We start from the raw sequence: 24887 nt of genomic DNA on the forward strand, positions 1-24887 counted from the left end.
ACCTTTTTAATTAATATACTGAGCCATTTACACTTAACTGATTGATAAGTTGTTTTGTTAGAGACAGTAGAAAAAGAAATAGTGCACGTCCGTAACATGGAACTCATTTTAAATGCCTTATAAAGGATGGTAAAGTTGCAATTAAGCCTGTGGCCAAGAACTGTAGTTCCTGATTTAGGTAGGTGAAGGATTCCTTTAAAGATCTCTATTGTGTGTAGCAGAAAAAACAAGCCGATTGCAAGCTGACAGAAAGTACAAAAGGTACTGAGCTTAAAGAGAAGTATGGCATTTACAATACTGACGCTTTCTGTCAGACAGATCACATAAGGAACATCACAAGGAGCATAACAGTCATCAGATACCACTAAAACTGTTTTATATAACAGCCACACACTTACAATTAACCTAAGGCTATTTTCTCCTCATTATGCTTTTACACATATGCGGCATCAGTTATGTTGTAATCGTGCCTCCCATAATAAGTGTTTGACTTGCTGCCAGCATGCATATTCAATGTATGCTGTAATTATGTCCTGCCATAGCATTTGCACATTTCCTGGTTGATAACATTCTCATTGTTAATTCGCAAATGATTGGTTCTTTATGCTGGCTATATAATTGGCTGTGCTATTAACAAGATTTAGAGACAGATTTATTGGGCTTCTTTGCTCTGGCACAAAGTTGTCAAAGGTTCTTCAAATTGGAAATTAACACTGCTACTATTACAACATTCTAAGTAACAGTTTGAGGCATGGACATCAGGTTTCATGAGTAGAATTGATAATCATTTGATATATAATATAATCATTTTTAATAAGATAGAGCCACTGCATTCATAAGAACGTCTGAAGAAACAATTCTGAGGTTGTGATGCATGTCTCTGGTTGATAGCTCTGAGCTTCTGAGATAGGTCTATTCGTCTCTCCAGAGCTCTGAAATTTAATTTGGTTCTGCTAAAGCTATATGAATAGCATTTTTTTTTTGTTATGAACTACAGAATAAAGTCATTAACACAAATTACTTGAACACAGTTTGGTAATATGTCTGCAGTCTTTTATACATCTATCAGGCCTTCAGACAATGACCATTGCAGATTTCTGGAGGGTGTAATTTGTCTGAAGGTTCTTTCACACACAAAACAGAGCATTGGAAGCTCCCTAGGCAGTTCAAATGTCTCAAAATCAAGTCCCTTTTGCATTTCCTGCCCTTTCATTGTTTTGCAAAGTGACTGTCAAGAACACTCTTTGAAAAGTCACTGCTCTAAAATGAATAACAAAACTGCAACAATCAAGTTCCCTTTTTCAACTTAGAAATATATCATTCCTCCTTACTACAGGAGCCTAAAGAATTTTCATTCACGTTCTAAAACTATTCGGACTTTAAGTTGGAGACAAGAAAAAAAAACATATTCATACCAGAATGAGCATGTTAGTAATTGAAAATCATCGTTCAGCTAACAGTAGTGTTTGATCTCACTCCATGGGCAAAAGGAATAAAATTTAACATTCCTCTGCCCTCCAACCTGTCTTTCTAACAAAATTAAGACTGTTTGTAGACATGTAAATGTCTACCTTTATGATACATTCTGTTTCAAAAAGAATATAATGTACACAATTGCAAGAAAGCCAGGGGCTGTGAATTGGAAATGGGAATTGGAGAATCTTGCCCAGGTGCTGTGTGTACTAATACAAAGTGGCAGTGATGTTCAGTCACTTGCACTTGAAGAGCAGTGTCTGGAAAACTGCAAGCCTCGTTTACATTAACATTTTCGGTTTGTGCTGTAGGACAAAAATGTGGATATCAGCAAAAAAAATGTATCGCTAAGAGACTGAAACAGTTTTCCACATTTTATTGTGGTTTTCATACTGGCTTTTTGCAGCACATAAAATCTAAAGGTGCTGAGCTGCAAGTTCTGTAAAAAGTAAAACTCAGGAATCTTACATTTCACCACCTGAATTCTTACATAAAGAAGCAATTGGCACTTAAACTCTTAGGAATTATCTAATGAACTTCATTATTGTATTCTATTCTGCTCTATTCTGATATGATATGAATTGCTGCAGCAGTATGATAGTTCCTCCTACATTGTAAAGACTACTTCCAGGATTTATTGGTGTGTCTTAGAGGGTGGGGCAGTGTAGCCAGTTTTTGAAAGGGTTGAATATTTTAGGAATATGCTTCCTGTTCTGCTATATAATCAATTGAAGCCAAAGGCAGACACGACATATGCTGTAAAAAGTCTGCAAAAAGAAGACAGTTTTCACTCTGTAATTTTATGTACTCTCCTATGAGAGTAGAGGCACACTGTTGTGAGACTGGCACATTTGTCTGACTGGCACATTTGTCTATGCATACAACAGTTGAAGATTATAATGGATAGAAGTGCATTTGGGAACTCTTTGCAATATTAGTTCAGGTGGGTAGCTGCGTAAGTAATAGGTTTATTCCATGCTGAAAAGAGAAGAAAGAAAACACAACATTTCAGCTGTGGAGGCTTCTTCGGGTGTGAGAAAGACAGGGCAGACAGCAAAGATTAAATAGCATAGGATAATTGTTGAGGGCGGTCAAGGGAGCTGTGAACAAGAAGATTACGCAGTTCAGGTGGTCGGCGATATGAGATTATGGGCCGGTCAGAAAAGAGGGCCCCAGTGGAGGGATCAGCCTGTAGGATGGAAAAGTTGTCGTTAATGGTCCTGGGGATAGAAAGTGTGTTGGGGTGGAAGGGAAGCACCAAAGGAATGCGGTTATTAGACCCGGGGTTCCTCATCAGGTTGATGGTCCGGGGGCTGTTTTTGGCTTGGATGAGGGCCCTGTCAATAACATGGGTGGGGTATTCTCTATTGATGAAAAGGGAGTGCATTTTGAGTGCTTGGTTATGGAAATCCTTGTCATCACTGCTGAGTCATCGTAGCCAAAGGAACTGTGAAAAGGGGAGAGAGTTTTTAGTGTGTTTGGGATGAAATGAGCTGTACATGAGATAGCTGTGTGAATCCGTGGGTTTTGTAATAGACCGAAGTAGAGAGTCAGGGATGGTTAATGGATAGGTTTATGTACAGGTACGTTCCCCTGCAACAGAGCAGGGGAACTGCACCACCAGCAACTCCATCTTCAGCAGAGTATTGTGTTAGCAAAAATTGCTGTGGTGGTGTTTGACTGGTAGCACAACTTGATCCACGGAATGATTGTTTATGAGGACAGCTGTCTTCGTTTATGATATTCAGTACACCTATCTTTGAGTGGGATTTTTGGCACATTCCACTGAGCTAGGTTTATCAGCCCTCCCATTAGGGAAAGCATCACCTTTCACAAGCTCAGCAGGTCAGCGCAATGAAACCCCCACTAGATTGTGTCCATTTTTGGTTATTACAGCGGCTTATTTCCTCTGGGACTAGTACTGAAAAAATATAAAAACAATGCAGTGTGGCAGCTGAGACCAGAATGACATTTTTCATTTTCACCTGTTGAGAAAGAAGGAATGCTGTTTACAGTAGTGGCTGAAACTCAAAAGGAGCTGTGCGGAGAGCAAACTAATCATTGCAGAATTCAGGTTGCCAGGCTACTCTTTTCACAATTAAAATGAGAAAGGTCCTAGCACACGCTGCAGAGTAACCTGTTATTAAGGAGTGCAGCCAGTTCGTTTTTTTGACAGCAAGGAGTTCCATTTCTCAGGTGTTTTCATCCTCGCTGGTGTTGAAAAACACAGTGGAGGAAAGAACAGCTGACACCGAGTGGGAAGCATGAAAGCTATTTCAGTCCTTCAGAAAAAAATATTAATCCTTCGAGACCTGGCTAAGATTTTCCTTTCCTTCTAAATGCAGCTGTGCAGTCTGGCTCCTTGAATCGTCCTTAGCCTATTTCACAAAGCCATTTATTTGCGTTAGAAGGGAAGTGGTCCTCGCTGCAACCCTCACCAGGAACATGTGGCTCTCTGATAATGGATGGATGGATGGGGTCCCTGTTTAAAAGCTCTTGTACTCTGTGCTCCATTGAGGGAGAAACAGATTGTTCTCAAATGGAACTGAGTCAATGAACATATGCCAGTGCTTTGAGGTATTTTTTTCCAAAATTCCATTATGCTATTAACATCAAAACCTATTTGCTTCCGATCAGGAAGAGTTTTAATTCAGCACAATGTCTTGTATTTCTCTGCGGCATAAGAGAAGCATTTTTATTTTGGTTGGTAGACACTGTCCTCTTGTGGTCAGAACATGGAGTAACAATTTTCACCAACTGGTAGAATTTCAGAAAAGCATGGATGTTGCCACTATTTTATCAATCATGTATAAATTAAGCATGATCTCAAAATTACTTGACCATTATATTTTTATTTCTTTATATATACAGTCTTTTGCCTGCTTTTACATACTTGAAATGAATTTTCAGCAAACCACTGTGCAAATAAGACTGCCCAAGCAGCTTAATTACCCAACCACAATATGTGATTAACATAAATAGAAATAATCTTTAGAGTTGGAGTTAAGGTTAAGATTAGAGCTAAGGTTAGAATTAGGGTTGCAGTTGGGAGGATAAGACACACATTATTAGTGTTACTTTTGCTAAGCACATAAACAATTACTTTAGCCTGGTGCTCCAGACCCACTGTTTCTTTTAGGAATCAAAATACTGTTACAAACAAGGGGTAACAACACTAAGGATGGATTTAATAAAAAAAACTATAAATCCAGTGTCAGGATTGATTCATTTTTCATTAAACGGTGACAGAGGCAGAGAATCACAGTGTTAAATATTGCATATTTAGCCCCAGCCTTGAAAATCTGAAGCTAGTGTTTTTTATTAATATGAAAGGCCATGCTGCAGTATGGAGCTACATTCTCGTCACTTGTGCTAACAGAAAATATAGCTGTTGTAAGTGACCCCTGACCACTGCAGCAATTTGATCACAGCACATTCCCTGGAACAGTACAGGGTTTGGAGAAGGAAGCCACACTGCCTGATTCCCATGTCTTATGCTAACTTCATCTGAAGGCAGCATAGTTTATTTAACTCAGCCAAGTTTACTATTCTGTCTGAGTACATTATTTTTAATGAGTACATTAGTTTACTAAAAGCTGCTCTTGCTGAATTCATCAAATCAAATTAAGACAAAATTAACAATACATCACCAGACGCTGTTGTGTTTTTTTATTCCTCACTGCCCGTAACTCACCATTCTCAGTTTCATAAAACTTCAATAAACTTTAATTCTTACAGATGTCAGTAACACGCCACAGACATCAGTAATAGCAACTGTAATTGCTAATTAAGTTTTTTCCATAAACTCCAAACACTCTGCTGTTAAATCTTCTCAGCAGCCCTTGAAATTTTAATGCAGGCAGTTCCATCCAAATAAGTTTAAAAAAGGCTCCACTTTGTTTAGCTTTCAGTCTGCTTCTGTCTGACTGCTTTTGTCATCACCTCTCCAGTTAAACCTAATTTTTTTGTTGTCTGCACTGAAAAGTTCCATACATGGGATGTATCTTAGTTTATCTTTATCTTTTTTTACGTTATAACGGGTACAAAAAATATTTTCACTAATTAGGAAAAGATTCGAGTGGCCCTCCTTCATTGAAACCTCAAGCATGCAGCTGACTCATTTTGTTCTGTCTTGTGGTCTTTGCCCTTCAGAATCCTCGAGCTGCAGCAGAACGGCGACATGGATATCCTGAAGCTGAAGTGGTGGCCAAAGGACAGCCAGTGCGACCTGTACTCCTCTGTGAACACAAAGCAGAAAGGAAGCGCCCTGGACATTAAGAGCTTTGCAGGAGTGTTCTGCATCTTGGCGGCAGGTGTGGTCCTCTCCTGTTTCATAGCAATGATTGAGACATGGTGGAACAAGAGGAAAGGGTCAAGAGTACCATCCAAAGAGGTAAGCGACTTTGGTTTTCTCTCACAGAAAGCCCCCCACTTCGCTGTGAGTTGTGGAATGAGTGCTTTCTCACTGTTTAAGTTTTTTGAAGCGATAACACGCAAACCAAGCGATGTCCCCTTACGAAAACAATCATGCGGTCTGGCCACATTGATTGCTTTCGGAAAATAAATGTTCGGCAGAACAACTGGCTGATGAATTTCCTCACACTAAGGCAATTTCTCCAGTGAATAAATGACATTTTTGAAGTTTTAAAACTTAATTTGGATACAAATATGCACTGTGTATTACATCCTTAATATGGGAATACTATTGAAAAGCTTGATACAGTATACGTTAGGAGACAACTGAACAACAATTCTCAAACCTGTCTAATTGCTCCCCTCAAAATGAGTTCGCATGGATTGAGAACTTTATGTACAGTCTGAAGAGAACAAAAGCTGGGTTCTGAAAATACACATCACCTTTTTGTAATAGTGCAGCAGTCTAACTGTCTATCTCTGTGCTGTACAATCGGTTTTTGAGCTGCGTCCCAGATCCTGCCATCTCTCTGGTGTCACAGCAGCGGCTGGCTTTTCCAGCACACCTGATTGGAGAAGGTTGTTTCTCTCACAGCAAGGACTGGCATCACACAGGCGGCTGTCTCTCATCCCACTTGCCCACCTGGAGAGAGATACTAGAGTACTCACAACCCATTATTCATTTCAGCATCCTTGGGATTTATTATTATTAGATTTGCAGATTTATTGCAATTAAATTTTATACTCGTGTCACTTTCCAGTTACACATTCAGACTAAATGGGCTGTAGATTGTGCTTTATTTTTTGGAACTTAGCTGTTCTGAAAGCAAACAGCTCCCTCTGCCATAGTTGTAATGTTGTCATGTTTAGTGCAACAGATTTTCACTGGGCAAGGAAAAATCTGTTGTACTTCAAACTACTTTGTAGAGACTTTAGATGTCTGTCCCTTCACAGAGAGTTAGAAAGATAATTTTGTTCTTGTTTGGAGATCTTTTTTTGCCAAAGCACAGAATCACAGCCATATACAAAAAACAATGATTATTTGGTTACTTTCGTGGATGACAAATTGATGTGTTTTAGTGTTTGTCCCAGATTTTAAGAAATTAAGTTATTCACTCGCTAATTTCCATTAATATACTTGATGTAGTACATCTTTAAATTAAGGAGCAAAAATTGTAAAAATATAAATTCCTTAGAACATATGGTTCTTCCATCAGTCCTGCTGTTTCCAACACATTTCATTTGTTATTTAACTGAATGCTTGAATTCTCAGACACCAACTCCATAAAATGAAAAGAGACACAAGTGGAACGCTGTTGTTTCTGCCCTCAATCACGGCTGTGTTATACATTTTGATGTTCTGATGGTCAACCAGGTGGTATGGAGGAATTCACCCACTGTTTGAGCAACTGCAACTGTGTCACACAAAAAACAATTTTCTATTTGTCTTTTGCACACACAGAAGTTGTTGAACTGCTCTCTCTAAAAGCCAGAACGACACTAAATTCATACATTAGTTAGTGGTTTTACAGATCATGAGTAGCAAAAATCCTTTACTACCTCTATTATTTCAGGTAAAGAAGTCTAATCTTGGACTGTAAAAACAACTTTAGTCTTCATTTCTGTGTTTTATCAATGTTTCAGCACTCCATAAATAATTCAAATAATTCAAACACTCCATGAAATATTCAAAGATTTTTCACAAAGTTTATAAAATCCCTAAACAGTATTCACCATGAATTAAAATTAACCTTTAAAAATGAAGGCTCCATGCTTGTCACCATTCAAGCGAAGAGTTCACAGCTCACTGAGTTCCAACAGTTTTTTGCTATCAATACTGTAAATATTACAACAGTATTTAAGTGTAGTAATCTATACAGTTACCTGTTCAATAAAATGTACAGCAGGATGCATAGTGGAGTCTCTTTCTTCATACAGAGAGCAATATTTTTCTATGTTTTTTTATGTTATAGGCCCAAGATATTACATAAATACTGTACTTACCAGTCCACATTCATACTGTACACGTTTATAAAAATGCCTGCACTATTTAAAATATAAAAATCTTTTAGGTAATGATGAAGAAAACTGTTCTGAGTAAACATCTCACACTTCAGCAAGTAGGAGATGGTTTTTGAAAAGACAAATTCAAAACCATTTGAATTTGTTTGAGGCTTGAGGTGCTTCTATCTCAGATTGAAGGAGACCTTTGCTGCATGTGCAGGGTGGCCAGAGTGTATTGTTAATTCAGAGTGTGTCCCAAAAGTTTGGACTCTTTTTACAGGACCATGGTCCAAAACCCCCAACCAAACTGCCGAATGCACTTACATTCTGTTCTGAAGAGCCATCTTTAAGCAAACCATGGCACTGAGTCACAGAAAAGATTTATTTCTCTCACATCCAAAATAGTTTTAGCACTCATAAGCTGATTTTTTTTAGTTCTCCAATACATTTAAATCGACTGTCCTGTGTGTTCATGTCAAAGTTTATGTAAAGCACTGAAACTTTGTGGTCTGCATTGTTCTTTGTTTATGCTTCGTCTTACCACTGTAAACAGCGGGGGTCACCAAGATACAAAAAAAGTAAGCTCTCGTATCTCATGATACAAGAGGATGCCGAAACCTCAAGTTATTTCCAAACATGTTTGTGTTTTCGCTTTATCTCCACTGTCTCTGTCTGTATTAAGATCAGACCTTTTCAGACATCCCTCAAACACATTATAGGCTCTATACTTGCAGACATACAGTAAGTAATGTGAATGCTGTCTCATATGTTATATAATTACATCTTCAATGCCACTTGATTTCAGTAACAGCCATAGACTTCATCAATGATAAATAAGTATCTTACCAATTAATGCTTGTGATGCAAAAAATAAAGCCAGTAGCCAAAATGCAGAAGCAGAGTGCCTGTATGATAATATGCAATACACATATGAATTATCTCATAAATCCCCCTTGCTTTCAATTTCTGTTGTGGTAAGAGCGGGAGATAGAAGTGTACTGTAGAATGCACACAAGGCAAAAGTGAGAAAAGAACCATGAATGTGCTCATAATGAACAGGCCAAATAACTCTGTGTACAGAACTATGTGTGCAGGTGCCTCATTGTCCATTTCTCCATTTCCACCGTTGGTACATTGCTTGACACAACATCATATAAACATCACAAACTACATGAAAACAGTTTATGTGTGTCCTTTAAAGTCAGAAGATATTACAGTATCTTAATTTCAGTTCATACTTGCCTTACTGTGAACTGAAGACTTTTTTGAGGTCGAGTTTCAGGCATTCCTTTTTCGCCGACAAAGAAAGTGCTGATGGGTCTGACTGAGTGAGCCAGATCAGAGGACAGGAGATTGCTGAAATACGATTTTAACACAACGTTAAAATCAACTTTGTGGCAAATAGCAGTACAAAGTGGGTTTGATCACCACAGAGTCTTTGTCATTACCCCCATTCATGACCAGGTAGCCCTGCAGAGCTCAAAGCACACACATCATAGCTCAGAAGCTTTTATCTGTCATAGTTCTGAATAAAATGGGCAGGCGAACAGCTTGACCACAGATCTGAAATAATGGTAACATCGTGTTTTAGAGGTAGCACAATGGAAGTCAAAGAGGTGAACGATTTACGGGTCAAGAGGAGCAGTTACTATTTTTATCACTTACTACCGAACTTTTTAAAGGTTTTTAGGAAATCAAAACTAAAAATGACTGCATTATTGAAACAGAAAGTGTACCAAAGTATCTATTACCACAGCCCTGTTTTAGCTGTGTCATACAACACCTGTTCTGTCAGTCATGTGTGCTGAGATGGTTCTGGTCACAGAGTGGCCTTTGTACAGCTGATTCTGAATTCTCCTGTGATCAGAACAGCTTTCTCATTGAATGGGCTCACGTCTAAATAATGAGAGACTAAATAATTCCATTCACTTTTTAACTTGTTTGGAATCCTACCTGCTGTAGACAGAACTTGCTGTTACTGCAAAATTCAAGACTTTTCAAACCAGTGTATGAGGACTCCAAAGAATGGATTGCATTAAAAAAGTAATGCCTTGTGTTTTCTAAAGGTTGATGAAAAATGAAAAATTGTGCAAAGGCCCGACAGCATGGACGTTGGAAATTCTATCACTTGCATTGTATTAGGTGTTAGCCTCAACTCATTCAAATTTAGCTACAAATTCACACTATAGATTAAATTACCTCAATGCCTTCGCTCTAGTGCCAAAATCTCACTAGAGGTCTCACTAACGCAGTATGTAAGTTGTAACTCTATAAACACTTTCTAATTTAATCATCCTGTTTTTATTTGGGGATGAATGTGAGTCTTTCTAAGTTTTTTATCATGTTTTTTTCCCTTTACTGAGAGCAAAGTTCTGTCATTTCAGGATGCAAAGACACAGAGTCAGTGAAATGCGAATTGCAAGGCAATTGTGAAACACTCACAATGCAAGTCAACACATTTCTGAAACACAAACAGAGGTTCCCATCTCTTTAAAATTCTAAGTTGACATTAGAGCAGTAAACATTTCTTTTCCCTGTTACATCCTGCTTTTTTTTGTAAGTCAGCCAAATTGTCCAAAAAAAAGGGGAAAGGAGAGGAAATACTTTTGAAAAACATTCATACCCATGCAGTGGCTATGGTTTGCTGCAGAAACCTACTGGGCTCAGCGCTCTACTTGTACATGCTCCAACAGGTATGAACCAGTCAGGGGGAGACCACAGCTGGATATGACACCACACAGACGGGCAGTTTTCATTTAGGTTCAGGACGCAGGCTTTTAACTTGTTCTCAAGTGTGTCCTCTCTCGACATGAAAAACACCAGGCCCTCTACTAGCACAATGCAGCCAGAACAGCAAGGGCTAGAGCAGGTTATGGTTTTAATGCAAAGATCTCTGAGGTTTATGACTTTGTCCTTCACGCCCTGTGCTTTTCACCTCTACTCAAGCTTGAAAGCTTATTGACATAGGTCATTAACGCTTAAACCTCATAATGCCATCAAAGTGCTGCTTATTGTTTCACTCTGAAGTACCGCTTGGTTCAGAAGTATGTCATATAAAGTCAGTGCTCTGGTTAGTTACCCCTGAATGAAATCCTGTTCACACTGAAATATTGAAGGATTTTTTAAAAAGAAACCAGTCTGCCACAGCCCACTATTAGTATAATTACTAATTTAACACACTGTTATATAAATCATTTTCAACTCCACTCACACCTCTTGTTCAATCAGTGCTACAAAAATAGAATTACTGCCCTGAGATGAAAAGATTAATGATTAGAACTGCAATTAATTGATGATGTCAGTTAAAATATAGAAGCGTTATAAAAGGGATATAAAAGAGTTTGGCCTGGTCACACATTTCAGAGAAGATTATGGAAGCTGAAATCAGTTTTTGCTAATATTTTGTCAAAAAAATACACATATAAAAGTTTCTGCTATCAGATTAGCTGCTATCATGCCAAGAAAGGGAGTGTTACCATTGTAGATTGGTATACCTTAAACTTTTCTTCAAAACATGCAACTCAACCACGCAGGTAGTCATTTCCATTTTCCTGTACTTAAGAAGCTTGTCCTCTTGGGATGAGAGTCCTGTCTTACAAACTCCCTGTGAAATAATAATAATGACAAATGGAACATGAGACTACTAAAAGAGTGAGTCTTATTGGTAGTTGAGTAGTTTTTTTAGTGTAAAAGGAAATTTCTGAGGGACATTAAAACAGGTCTTCATACATTAGAATCCATTTTCAGCTTCATTTTAAATATCACACATAAATCAATTTTCTAACCACTGTATACAATACAGCAGAGGGGAGCTGGAGCCTATCCTGGCAAGCAATGGACACAAGGCAGGGTACACACTGGACAGGATGGTAGTCCATCACAGGGCAAATGGACACAGACACAGATATGTACACACTCACACCAGGTCCAATTTTTCCAGAAGCCAATTAACCTATCAGTATGGCTTTGCACTGCGGGAGGAAACTGGAGCACTGAGAGGAAACCCACACAAACATAAGGAGAACATACAAACTCGGAGCAAATAGCAACCCAGGAATTGAACCCAAGCTGCAAGGCAGCAATGGTATCTACTTCGTTACCATGCCGCCCAAAAGAAAAACATTTGGAATGGAATTTTTTTTCAACTATGACAGTTAATGCAATTTCATAAATCCCTCTCCTGTTATGCTGTAGGCCCTACTCCAATCAGGGAAATGGCAGGCTTCTGTTTTTTGACCGTTCATGATTGCATTCAAAGCTTTGCCACTGGTTTTCAATGTTTCAGAATCTTCCAGGAAAGGCCCTTGTGTTTGTGTGGTCCTGCATTCAGAATGAAGATTATTGCTATTGTGCATTAACAGAGCTCCGGCTGTTAAGGACCATTTGTTGTTTTACCAGGACACAGTATCATAGAAATATAATGCATCAAAGGCACAATGGAATATTTATCTCATTATCATCCACTGTCCCAAAACCATTTTTCAAAGAAAAATATATTGTCTAGGACTCTGATGCGTGGACATCCCCTCCAATTGTACTGCTGTGGATTTCAGTCTTTTCCTGTGATGATTTTTTGAGAAGTCTGAAATTAGGTTTCATGGCTGCCGATACTCAATGTTGGTTGGTTTGTTTTGCCCAGAAACAATGTGTTTAGTTACGACGGGACAACGTCCCCAATGAATGTACTGTCTTTTATCACAAACAAGCGAAATTCAAATCATCACTATGATTTCTAGGAATAGAAAAGGAGTGTGGGAAACATTCAAATACAGATATGATGATAAGAATCATTGCAGATGATGATAATGATGATGATAATGACCTGTGACCTGTAATGAATGCTTCAGAAGTACCATCGTTCTAAATTGAAGTTGTGTGTGTGTGGTGGGGAGGGTATGTCTTTGGTGTCAAGATGTCTATTTCTATCATCCTTACATTCCAGGTGAAAGATTTCATTCACTTTTTGTTTTATAGATAAGTACTCTGTGTTGAGGAAATTGATAAAAGCACTCGTGGGAGAACAATGCAAAATGCCATTATTTCATCTGACACTCCAAGGTATCCAGCTCCTGAGATAGAGATGACTGTGATGACTGGCTGTCCTTCTGCTTGCCCTGCCTTGCTCTTTCTCTTTCTTTCTCCGTCATGTTCTCCTCTGTCTCTACCATTGCAAACCTGCACTCAGCACAGGTGTCAGCTGTGATGTCTTGAGTTTTCCTGCGGGTGAAAGCAGAGAGCACTACAGTGTGATGGTTTCCAGCCCTGGTCTTGGGGGAGCCCAGTCTCATCTGCTTTTTGTTCTTGTGGGGTTCTTAATTGGGATTAGTAATTGAAATCAACCCGGTATGATTTCTGAGTTTCAGCACTCTTTCAGGTGTGTTTTGTTAAATGTATCCAATGTGACCTCTGGAGAAAGAAATCATGCTCACTGAGGGACAGTTTGAAAGTACAGTATGTGCTCATTATAAATGGATAACCTATTGAGAGTAGTTTAAAGAGAATTCAGGGAGCATACCTGTAAAATAGGTTGAGCAAAGAAGTTGTGCAGAAGTTGCTGGAAGTCATTTTTTAAATCAAAGCCCAGGTGCAGAAATGGCTAGGCAAGAAAACCGATCAGTTAACAGGGGGGATTTAAAAGCCCAGCTGGAATGAAAAGCAGTAGACATATGGACACCGTCCGTGACCAGGGTTGTGAACCACTGCTGTAGCATACTTTACACCCACAGCCTCCCTCTCCCCTTGTCCTGCTCAGCCACTCACCCTGAGCACGCTGTCAGCCTCACACTTCTCTGAGGTCCTGCTTTCACCAGAACACCTGTGCCTCTGTTCTCACTCCCTCTGTGTGGTCTTCCCCTTAACAGGAGATAGTAAAATCTCTTTTCTCACACACTTACAAGCTCCTTGCGTGACTCACTCATTTCCTGAGAAAATTAGGACATTTCTATTCCAATTTAAAAATACATGCTTAAAATGCATAAAACTGCACATTTGCTTTGGATCTCAGTTTACTCTTGGAAGGTGCAGAATATCTGTTGCAGCTTACAGCAGGTAACGCAAACTCCAATCTTTTATGGACACAATCTAATGGGTTATCTACATCTCTTTAAATTATCAGTATCTTATGACTGTTCAATATGCTCTCCCAGTCACCAGCAACAATGTTTTAATACAAGCAGAACCTTTACGGTTATATTGATCCTACTCATTAATCATCAAGTAAATAAGGTGCTGTCCGTAGCAGGTTTCTGCAGCTGAGAGGACTAGAAACGAGGGCTACAAGCTGAGAAAGCTTTCTGAAATAATTAATGAAACATGGTTAAATTGTTCCACACTGCTCTTGACTGTATAGGAACACAAGAAAGGAGAGGTCATCTAGCCCATATAGCACATTATGTTGCTTATTGATTTGGGGATCTCATTCAGTGTTCATTAAAAAGTACAACAGTATTAGCCTCCAGACCATGGTGGCAAAGCATGTTCCAGACTCCCACAAACCCCTTTGTTTAAAGAATCATCTCCTGTTCTCAGTTTTCAGTGTACTTATGTATAGGTTTCAGCTGTGTCTTCTGGTTTTTGTTTCACTGTTAATTCTGAAGTCCAATGGGTGAAATTTGTCAATGCTTTTGAGGATTTTGAATGCTTGAATCAAGTGCCCCTGTTTGTCTTCTCTGATCGTGAACAACATAAGAAAGGTTACAAATTAATTCATTACAAATAGTTACAAATACAATCCTAGAGAGGAGCAATATCTTTTGATCACTGGTTCTGAGAAATCCTAGTCATCAATACCAAAGTGTTGTGGCAGACATACCCAGAGCTTGACGTCTTTCATGTTTGATAAACACCTTTTTAGATATTTGCTCAAAACAACAGCCAAAATATCCAGACTGAACAAGGTTGTTTTTTCTTTATCTCTTCATGCAACAAATGTAGTCAAAAGAAAAAATACTACATGTAGAAAAATCAAACCTGTGCCTTTTACATCTTGCCATCTCTACAGAATTGCCTGTTGTACCAGTCCACCCAGCATCTGCAAGTTTCCTGTTTTGTTCACCTGTGGATTGTTGTTGCCATTGCTGTTGAATGGGTCATGGGTCCAGACCACCACTGTGGCAGTATACTCAGAACATTCAGCAGCAGCACTGGTCAATTATCTTGTTCTTGCATGATGAACATTTCAGAATATTTTTCAAAGGCTTGCTTTTTTGCACTTCTCAGTCTAACGTATTTCTAATGCTTACTCAGCTATGTCTATAAACGTTGGTGGCAATATGTTATAGAAATACATTGAGCAGCAAGACAGTATTGTATCTTTTCTACAGGCCATAAAAACACTGAGTGGAACTGGAAATCCCTGCCAGCATTAGGAAGGTTGTCTCTGAATATTTGAGAGCTGTCTTCAGCTACTCCAACCTCTAACCCAACCACACAGGGCCTGCTGGCCGTCAGACCTATTAACCAGGATGCCAGTTGTGCTAAAATGACAATGTAAGAATCCCAGCAGACTAAGTGCTTTGCTGGGATTGAACCCAGGCTTCTTCTAACACAAGGTGTCCATTCTGCTGTATATGTAGTAGTAAAGTATTATTATACTACTATAACACTGAAAGAGGGTTGCTCTCACTTAGCAAGGCTGCAGTTACTGTAGGTGCTTTAAACCACACCTGTACCACTCTGCGTTAAGACAAAACTAATCCCAATCCTGCTGGCCCTACACTGCAGAAATTCGCAAGGATCCAGCCTGCACATCAGCATGCACATGGGCACAGGTGGGTCTCTAGCAAAGTCAGAAGGGTTTATGTTTTTGAAATTCACAATCCAACAAGGAAGAGTCTTTGGCTGGGTTAACCCCTGGCTGTATACCACTGCTAGGTCACCAAAGAGCCAGCTACTATTTAAGGCAAGACTTGCAAAGAGCAAGATTGTGCTTATGATCCGTAAACCATGTGTATGGTATACATATCATACAAATCATACGCGCAAGGCCAATCCTCATGATCAGTGCAAAGTCTGTGTGTTCAGGCATGGCTGTAGTGAAATGACTGTTGTTGAGGAAGCGTTTAGGTGGCATGCCCCAGGACCCAAGTTACACAGACAAAAATTCAAGATCATCACTTAATCTCATGCCTTTGCTGTATTGATGGGTTTTATGTTAAAATCTGATGTTATGGTACTGGGAAAGAGGCCCATATTTGCTTCAGAGCTGACATGTTACAGTCTCCAATATAAAATAGATAGATAAAAAATAGATAAAATAGTATGAAGATTAATCATTACAGAATACCGAATGTATCCTGGAAATTCATTCCACAGCACAGAGCTGATCTTATGCTTTTGTAAATGTAATTGACACATCAACAAAAATATTATTGTGAGTCATGCTAGGCCTATAAAGGCTGTTTACATACTTTGCCTTCTGTTCACTCTTGGGGAAAAAAATAATGCCTAAATAATTAATGAAATCTAATGTATAATGCTGCCAAACCCAAATAATAGAGGATAGATACTTCCTTACAAAAAACGTGAATTTAAGTCTTAATTCAAATGCATGAACAAACATTGTTAAATAATTTTGAGATTTTTCATAATCTGCATGTATGATTCCTATTTATCACATAGATCCAATGCTTTGTTTGGAAGAAACATTCAATATACTGAGATTTGAAAAGATTTTTGCACACTGCTCTTCTACAACACCAACACTTTTGTACAGGAGACCAGGAAAAGTAACACTGTTGGACCAGGAGTCAAGGAAGAGTACGAGAAATGTCGGACAGACGTCAAGGAAGATTACCAACAGTGTCAGACAGAAGTCAACAAAGATTACCAACACTACCTGGCAGCAGTCAGAGAAGAGTACCAGTCAGAGTGACTGTTGGATAACAGTCAAGAAAGAAAACCAACACTGTTAAACAGTAGGCGAGGAAGAGTACCATCGCTGTTTAGTGGGAATCAATGAGTACAACAGTGTTGTGGCAGGAGTCAAGGAAGAGAACCAACACTGTTAAGGAGGAAAACTAATATTCTTGGACAGGAGTCAGAGAAGAGAACCAACTTTTCAGACAAGAGTCAAAGAACACTGTTGGACGGGAGTCAAGGAAGAGAACGATGACTGCTGGACACTAGTCAAGAAAGAGTATCAACACTGATGGACAGGATTGGAGGAAGAGTATCAACACTGTTGTGCTTGAGTCCAGCTGCTAGTTTTTCATAGTACGAAATCTCATTGTGATATTAATAGTGAGAAAATGACACTCGTCCAGGAGAGGACAATCGTTCATTTCAGCTAAATCTTAAAGAAATATCTAGTGGCCTGGTTGGTACAAGTGGGGTAAAATACAGTAAACTAAGAAGTATGCAAGAAGTAAAAATGTCTATCACAATACTTTTTTTTATTTCTGTAACATTTTATCACTTCCTCGTCTTTAACTATTAGTGTTTTTTTTATATATTGCACTGATGTAATTGTGGAATACAGCTGATCTCAGAGAGAAAACTAAGTTAACTACTCCACAGCTGGCAGTCTGGCAAATTTCGTAAGTAAAAGCTGTTGTCGTATTGATTTTGGTGCGGAAGTGTAAGGGAGCAGCTGGATCTGGAGTGTTAAAACTGATTTAGGCCACTAGAGGGTAGCATAGGGACACTCCAAACAGGGACTGAGAGCTGAATCGGGTCCTGCATTTTGCTAAATGTTATTCGAGAAATCGGCTTCAGCTGTTTGCAAGCCAGTTTCACTATAAAAATGTCAAATGAACAACAGGGGTTGTCTAGTCTGGTTTTAGGGAAAGGATTATTACCTGAGGTAACATTTATAAAAAGGACAAACAGCTGGTGCTGTGTCCAGAGGGCTGCATTTGCACCTTCAGGAGACATCCCTGACTAAACAGCATCGGCCGGTTAGCTTTAGTTTCAGATTAGCAGGGAAAAAGGAGAGGCTGAGACATTTATAGAACTTCCCCATACGAAACGTACACCTCGCTGCCACCTGCTCTTGAGTGTGTAGGGCTGCACAAATTTGCAAAAGCATTAGAACTTCAGAGTTAAAATTACTCGAGCAGAGTACACTTTCGTCTGTGTCTTCATTTCTGTATAGTCAGGATGTCCGCATTCATTTTTTTTTCAGAAAAAGTTCTTTTGAAAGGTCTCCACAAGTAAAATCTATCCTACCAGCATTAAAACAAAAAATCTAGTATTTTGTCATGTTTAATATGTTTCTGCCGAACATGCAGATAGTTGGCTTGGTGAGTTTTGCATGATGGTTAATGTGTGATTCAGGTCACAGATTTCCTTAAAAAAAGAATTACTCCTGCCATCAAATTCATACTTTCATACTGCACATGCAGAAGTTACATCTTGTCAGTCGTATTGAGACTAATATGCTAGTAATGATTTGTTTTCCAGTTCATTTTTAAGCAGAATAAATCCTGCTGAAATAGAGTTGTTTGTGAAAAAGTGAGCTAGTGGCAGGGCAGGGACCATGTATGTGACATACAGTAATATAAAATAGCTAAATGAACGGCTGTTTTTATGTCCAAATCCTATAATTGGAGACTCCAATCCAAAGAAAAGTTTCCAGATCACTAGCAGGACCAATAAGTTTAAGTATTACTTGAGCAAATTATGACTTTCTTGTGAGTCATAATTTCCTGGGTCATTTACTCTTTGGGTTATTTACTTTTTGCTTATGTTGGCTAAACTACCACCACCACAGGACATTGTGACAGAAAAGGGGACCTTACAATGAGTAAGTTAATGCAGTAATACATTTATTCTCAAATTATTTTAGATATATGATGTATTTATTTCTACAGTTCCAGACAGAGGTAGACGGGCGTCTTACAATGAAGTACCTTCAGTGCTGGGATGGGAGTTAGTTCTTTGTCTAGTCTCAGTGGTACAGCGGATAACCATTGATAACCATTTAGCTCATTCTATAATTCAGAATTATCACCATGTCACTGATCACAATTAGCCATGAAGTAGTAACACGATGCTGTCTGCTGTAGCGCTGTAATTGGCCAAATATTAATATATTCCATGTATAATGGAATAATATAAATACCCATATTTGATTAGATGGAAACACAGAGAGTATCTTTGCACTGTTCCATAAGAACATAAGAAAGTTACAAATGAGAAGAGGCTATTTGGCCCATGTAGTCAATTCCACCCTATTGGAATCCATAGGGAAGAGTCAGAATGTGTATCTATAACCCAGGACATGTCCTGAGCATTGCAGGTGTTGTATAGACTTGAGTCCTCTGGCTGTTTTCTACACTGAAGCGACCCCTCAACTTACAGAGGTGCCTGAGGGCTGGCAGAGCCGCTTCAATCTTCTGCTCGCTGCTGGTTCTCCTGGCAGTACCACAGCATGAGAACTGTCCAACCACTGTGACAAGCGCACATTTCAGACAAGATGTAGCAGGAAGAAATGACCGTTTTTTAACAATGAGCAAATGCAAATAAAGTTGTCGGCTGTCTCTTGAGGGACTGTAAGGCATTCCTGATTCCTCTGTACATTGGCTGTTTCCAAACTTTAGACTTTGGATGCAAATATCTAAGTAAGCGTATAATCATTGGTGAGACCAAAACAACTTTAATAAATGCTAAAGTACACCCTTTATGATTGACTAGTTTAGAACAGTAGTGGGATACCTACAGAGCATGGACCATCTGATCCCTAAGACCTTAAAAAGAGAGGAACATTCAGGGCCTGTCTGAGGTTATCATTTTAAAAAGGCAAATGTTCCACTGAGTCCTCTCTCAGGCATATGTGGTATTGATCACGTGTAAACACGCACAGAAAAGTGACTGAAATATTACTCATAATTATCCAAATCTAATTACATCATTATTCCCAGGATAAACTATATAGTATCAAGAACAAGCCTGTTCAATTAATATCTTCGTGGACTTTACCAGATACTGTGTGGTATATCACCTTTCTTGTGCGATTCACGACACATTTTTCTTGCTGAGTATTGTCTTCCTTCAAACTGGAAGTGCCGCAGTGACTCTGCCTTGGCAGCCTCACTCAACTCTTCCTGGAACATGCAGATGCCCGGGATCTCCGTCACTCTGCACAGCTCTCAGATGGGCAGAATCTCTGCAGTAAACCAAATCCCGCTCTCTCTGTTTGAGAGATACCAGACAGCCTAGTTTTTATGCATCATTGTTGTACGGGTCCTATCTCTTCCCTTTGTGGCTAGTTTTGTATTTCATTTATGCAGGGAGAAATTCTGGCTACATGTTGAGCAAACACCTTTTTCTTCAATCTCCTGAACACAAGCATGAAGCCCCATGCCCCCTCCTTTTCAAATAAACCTCTGTTCTATTTCCTTTCAATGTGTACTAGGACAAATCGAGAAAATGCATGTCCTTTTATTTTTTTATCTGATCTATTTGGAATTCATGCATGATTTGTCTCAAGTGAGTTGATGGCCTGTATTTGAAATAAAAAAGCTGCATATTTACCTGTAAATGACAAAAATGAACAACATTAACAAACAAAAGAATTCACAACAAAGCAGGATAGTGATCAATTACGTAAGACCTAATGAAAGATTTTTTAAATAATTAATCCTTGCCATTGCAATTTCGCAGAATCCCATTTCGTACAAGTTAGCGACTGTCAATGAAATGCATAAGCACCCAATGGCAGGACGTGACAGCGTTTGCCAGCTCAGACCCTGACGTGCGAGATACAGCTGTGCTTCACGCGAAGCAGGAGGCTGTACTCCTGTTGAAACTGGTGCTTGAGTGTGTCTTGACTGCAGCTCAGTGTGCTCTTCTCCCTCCCCCCTCCCCCCCGCTGCAGGACGACAAGGAGATCGATCTGGAGCACCTGCACCGGCGAGTGAACAGCCTCTGCACGGAGGACGAGAGCCCCCACAAGCAGTTCTCCACCTCCTCGATCGACCTGACGCCCCTGGACATCGACTCGCTGCCCACGCGTCAGGCGCTGGAGCAGATCAGTGACTTCCGCAACACGCACATCACCACCACCACCTTCATCCCGGAGCAGATCCAGACTCTGAGCCGCAGCCTGTCGGCCAAGGCCGCAGCCGGCTTCGCCTTCGGGGGCGTGCAGGACCACCGAACTGGGCCCTTCAGGCAAAGGGCCCCAAACGGGGGGTTCTTCAGGAGCCCCATCAAGACAATGTCCACTATCCCCTACCAACAGACGCCCTCTCCCGGGTACAGCTTCGGCAACGACCCTGATCGAGGAACCTCCATATAATTCACAGGAGGGCAAAAACAAATTCTCTCTCTATATATAGCTTTTCTTTCTTTTCGGTTTGTTTTCTTTTGCATTGAGGGAAGAGGTGGGTATTTGTTGCATTTTTTTTCCTCTTTCGCTGTTGCTTTGATTTGAGACGGCTTCTGAAGAAGCGACATGCATACATAATGGACTAACATGGATGTAACTTTTGTTTATAAGAATAAGGTTAAATAGTGGCTATCTTTAGCAATCCTGTAACTGCAATAACCCAAGGTGGTTGGTTTTTTTTTTCCTCACCATCAGCCAGCACTGCAAAGTGCTGCTGTTGCTCAGTTAACTCACTGGACCAAAGGCGAACCCTACAAGAGAGCGAGAGTTATCGCATATGTCCCCCATTCCAGGCAAGGCAACTGGTCTTACTGTCTATCTTAGGACTGCCTCAAGCCATCAAAACGCCCATAAGACTACAGCCCACCACTACTATGCACTGTAACAGTGCATTCTGACCTATAGGTGATTGTATGTTATTAAATGCATATTTTCTCTTCTGTATAGTGCTGGTTATTTTAAAGGTATAGCCTCAATTAAGAGAGTCATCCAGAGCAAATAAATAAATTACAGCTATGGCTATTTCTGTCTTTTTTTATAACTATGCTTTAGTGAGTGGAGTGTGTCTGATCGAAAATAACAATGCACAGTGTGCGGAGTTGTCTATTAATTTAAGTTTTCCTTATTCTAAAATTGAGAACTGAGTGCTTTCATGTGATTCTACTTTGTATCACCAGCCTCGAAGGCTTCATTCTTTGTACTTTCAATTCCAGCGGTGGGGGGTTAATGAATGTTATTTGTTCAACTAGAAATGCATTTGCCAGACTGTAGCGCAAAGGCTACATTGGATATGTTTTCTTTCTAAAGGACCATTTTCTGCTGTAAAATCCCCCACCACATACACACTCCCCTTGTTCTGTGCTTTAAATTGCTTGTCCTAAACCAAGTGTCATGCCATTGAAACAGAGAAGTGACAGAAACTTTAGGAACTGTTTTTAAATGCCTTTCTATTTCATTTCTTTAGTTGTTTAAATAATGTTATCTAACTTTGAAAGTGCCAATTGTTAAAAAGGCCATTAAGGTGCAGTATAAAAAACTATATAAAATACTGAAAAAAAACTGCAGCCAAACTTTTCACTAACACTGTACTACTATTTAATAATGTTAGTTGTTTAGAATGAGCTTTCAGTTTGTTATATTAAGACTATTTGCAACTGTGGTAAGTAGAAAGCAGCAACTTCTGTGTCTGATGCAAGCATTAGATGTTACTTTATTAAGCTGTGGCTAATGAATGACAGTAGGAAACAGCCAACATTTTGAGTTTCTTTAGCATAAATAAAGAAACATTATTAAAATATATATTTTATATGTTGATGCTAATTCTGTTCTGAAAACGAGCATCATGTAGCAACATCACTGGTTTTGTAGTTCATCTTTCAGCATTGCTTACAGTGTAAGACAACCCCATTTCTTATCACAGAAAGGCCATTTTGGGGAAGGATGCAAGTTCCTAAAAAAGAGCATGCAAAACTTGCCAAGCCTGTAACATTTTTAATTTTCATACATAGGACGTACAAGGATTATTTGGTAATTTCAATTGATTACAATGTACAGTATTTAATATAGGCCTATTTTGTTGTATGTGTTGTGTATTATACAAACTGAAGAAACTGGGGCCTCTGTTACAAGTGGCAAAGCTTTCTGTGTATAATTTGTCTAATAAACTTGTTTTCTAAAAACTGTTTTTTGCTGTGTTGTCCTTGGAAGTTGTGTGACTGAATCCACAGGTGTCAAACGGAAATGTGGCCATGCTGGTAATACCTGGGGCCTGTCATAGGGGAGAAAAAACAGCCGTCAATGGCCATAGCATTGTAATGGGAATTCTGATTTTATCAGTGAAACATTTACCATGTGAGACAAGTTCGCAAGCAACTCCACAATGAATATCAATGGTACCGCTGCAGCTGTAGTTCTGAAAAATAGAGCCAGCACAGATCTGGTACCCTTCTGTCGTTACGGAGAATAAGGGCCTCCAGTACGTAAATATAGCAACACTGCACCCGCTACACTGCCCTTCCAGAGTCATCTCTTCATTCCAGTGTCCATCTATCTCTGTCCCATTCTCTTGTGTGTCCTTTTGGACTGGGCTGCTTGCTGAATGGTTTACTTTGCTGCTGTGTCTGCCAATGGCAAGGGTGGACCCCAATTCTGCTCCACTGGGGTTTGGTCTGAGAGCTGCAACTCACTGTAAAACTAATGTGTGATTGGTTAGTTTGCCTCTGGTACTTGCATGAATGTAGAAATGTCAAAAAAAGGAAGCCTGATAAAAGGTAATTGTGTCAAGAAAATAACTATTTCTTTCCTCTTTCTGGCTTAGTTGTACATCTAATCTTTTGCTTTGATTCTGCTGGGTATGCTGCAACATTGTTTTTCTTTGTAAATGGGTAATAGGTCATGTTTTTTTTTATTTTTATAATAAAAAAGAGTACTGTGTTTGTCAACAGAAAAGCCTTACATCTTTTTAGAAGAATTCGTATGTATTATAAAGAAACATTACAAATGAAAGCAGACCATTTAGCCCACCTATGTCATTTGGTAGCTTGAGATTAAGAGGATCTGAGAGCCTAGGCATTATGTGAAAGAAATTAAGGAATCAGCTTCAAAAACGTGGCTGGTTAACGTGCTCCAGACCATCACAATGTTCTGTGTAAAGAAATGTCTCGTGTTCTTGGTATGATAACCATTTCCCTGTAGTCTACACTTGTATCCTCTGGTCCATGTTTCATTTTTGGTTCTGAAAAAAAATTCAGTGGCTTAACCTTGTCAATGCCCTTGAGGATTTTGAATACTTGAATCAGGTCTCCTTGTAGTTTTCTCTATTAAATACAAAATAGATGTATTCTTTTAGTCTCTCCAATAGCTCTTATCTGAATTGATTTTAGAGCACCTATACCTTTTTTGTAAAACAGTGTCCAATATTCACAATGTGTACAGAGTTTATAAAATGAGGTCTTATGAGTGCACTGTACAGTTTTATTATTTTATATTTATGCCCCTTGATTTAAATTTTACACTTAACATCCTAACACTCTGTTTGCCTTTTTTATGGATTCTCTTCCTTATTTAGAATGTGTAAATTCTATCAGTGTAAACATCCCTTTTTCTTAAGGAGCTTCTTCAGGCTCAGTGTTGCCCATTTTTCATCTGTCCTTTTTTGTTGCTACTCACATGTAACACTCTGCCCTTGTCTGCATTAAATTTCATCAGCCAGGTGTTTGCCCAGTCTCGAATTTAGCCCAAATCCTTCTAAATTTATTCTGCGGGCATCTACAGTGTTTACCAAGCTTCTTATTCTGGTATCATGTGCGAATTTAACCAGTATCTGCACCAGAATTTAGATCATTGTTGTAAATTAGGGGGAGCAGTCTTGCTAATATAGCACCATTCCTAATACAATTTCCTAATACAATACTGCAATAGAATACTCCAACTTGAGCATTCACCCCTTGTTTATATTCTGTATACAATGAAGTACATGTGTACTGGCTGCACTTTGAAAATAAATCTTTTACATGGAACCTCGTCAAAAACCTTCCAACACATCACATGGAGTATCGTCGGTTACAAGAGGTTAATTATAGCATTTGTATGAAATTAATGGTAGCAATGTTATTTTAAGTATCCACAAGAGAGCGTAGTTTATCCATTGGTATCATAGACGAATACA

At 39.2% G+C, this 24887-nt stretch overlaps 1 protein-coding gene across 1 annotated transcript in view; it reads left to right on the top strand.

Moving 5' to 3' along the window:
- Positions 1-22893, top strand: part of grid2 (glutamate receptor, ionotropic, delta 2) — a 226683-nt gene extending 203790 nt beyond the window's left edge. The window contains exons 15-16 of the mRNA XM_088911157.1: positions 5626-5866; positions 20708-22893. Coding sequence (XP_088767283.1) covers positions 5626-5866; positions 20708-21130 — 664 coding nt within the window. The 3' untranslated portion in view covers positions 21131-22893. The remainder of the gene's footprint in view (positions 1-5625; positions 5867-20707) is intronic.
- The last annotated feature ends 1994 nt before the right edge of the window (positions 22894-24887 follow it).

Source organism: Atractosteus spatula, chromosome 3 (genome assembly GCF_055471065.1).
Source record: "Atractosteus spatula isolate fAtrSpa1 chromosome 3, fAtrSpa1.hap1, whole genome shotgun sequence".
Taxonomy (NCBI): domain Eukaryota; kingdom Metazoa; phylum Chordata; class Actinopteri; order Semionotiformes; family Lepisosteidae; genus Atractosteus; species Atractosteus spatula.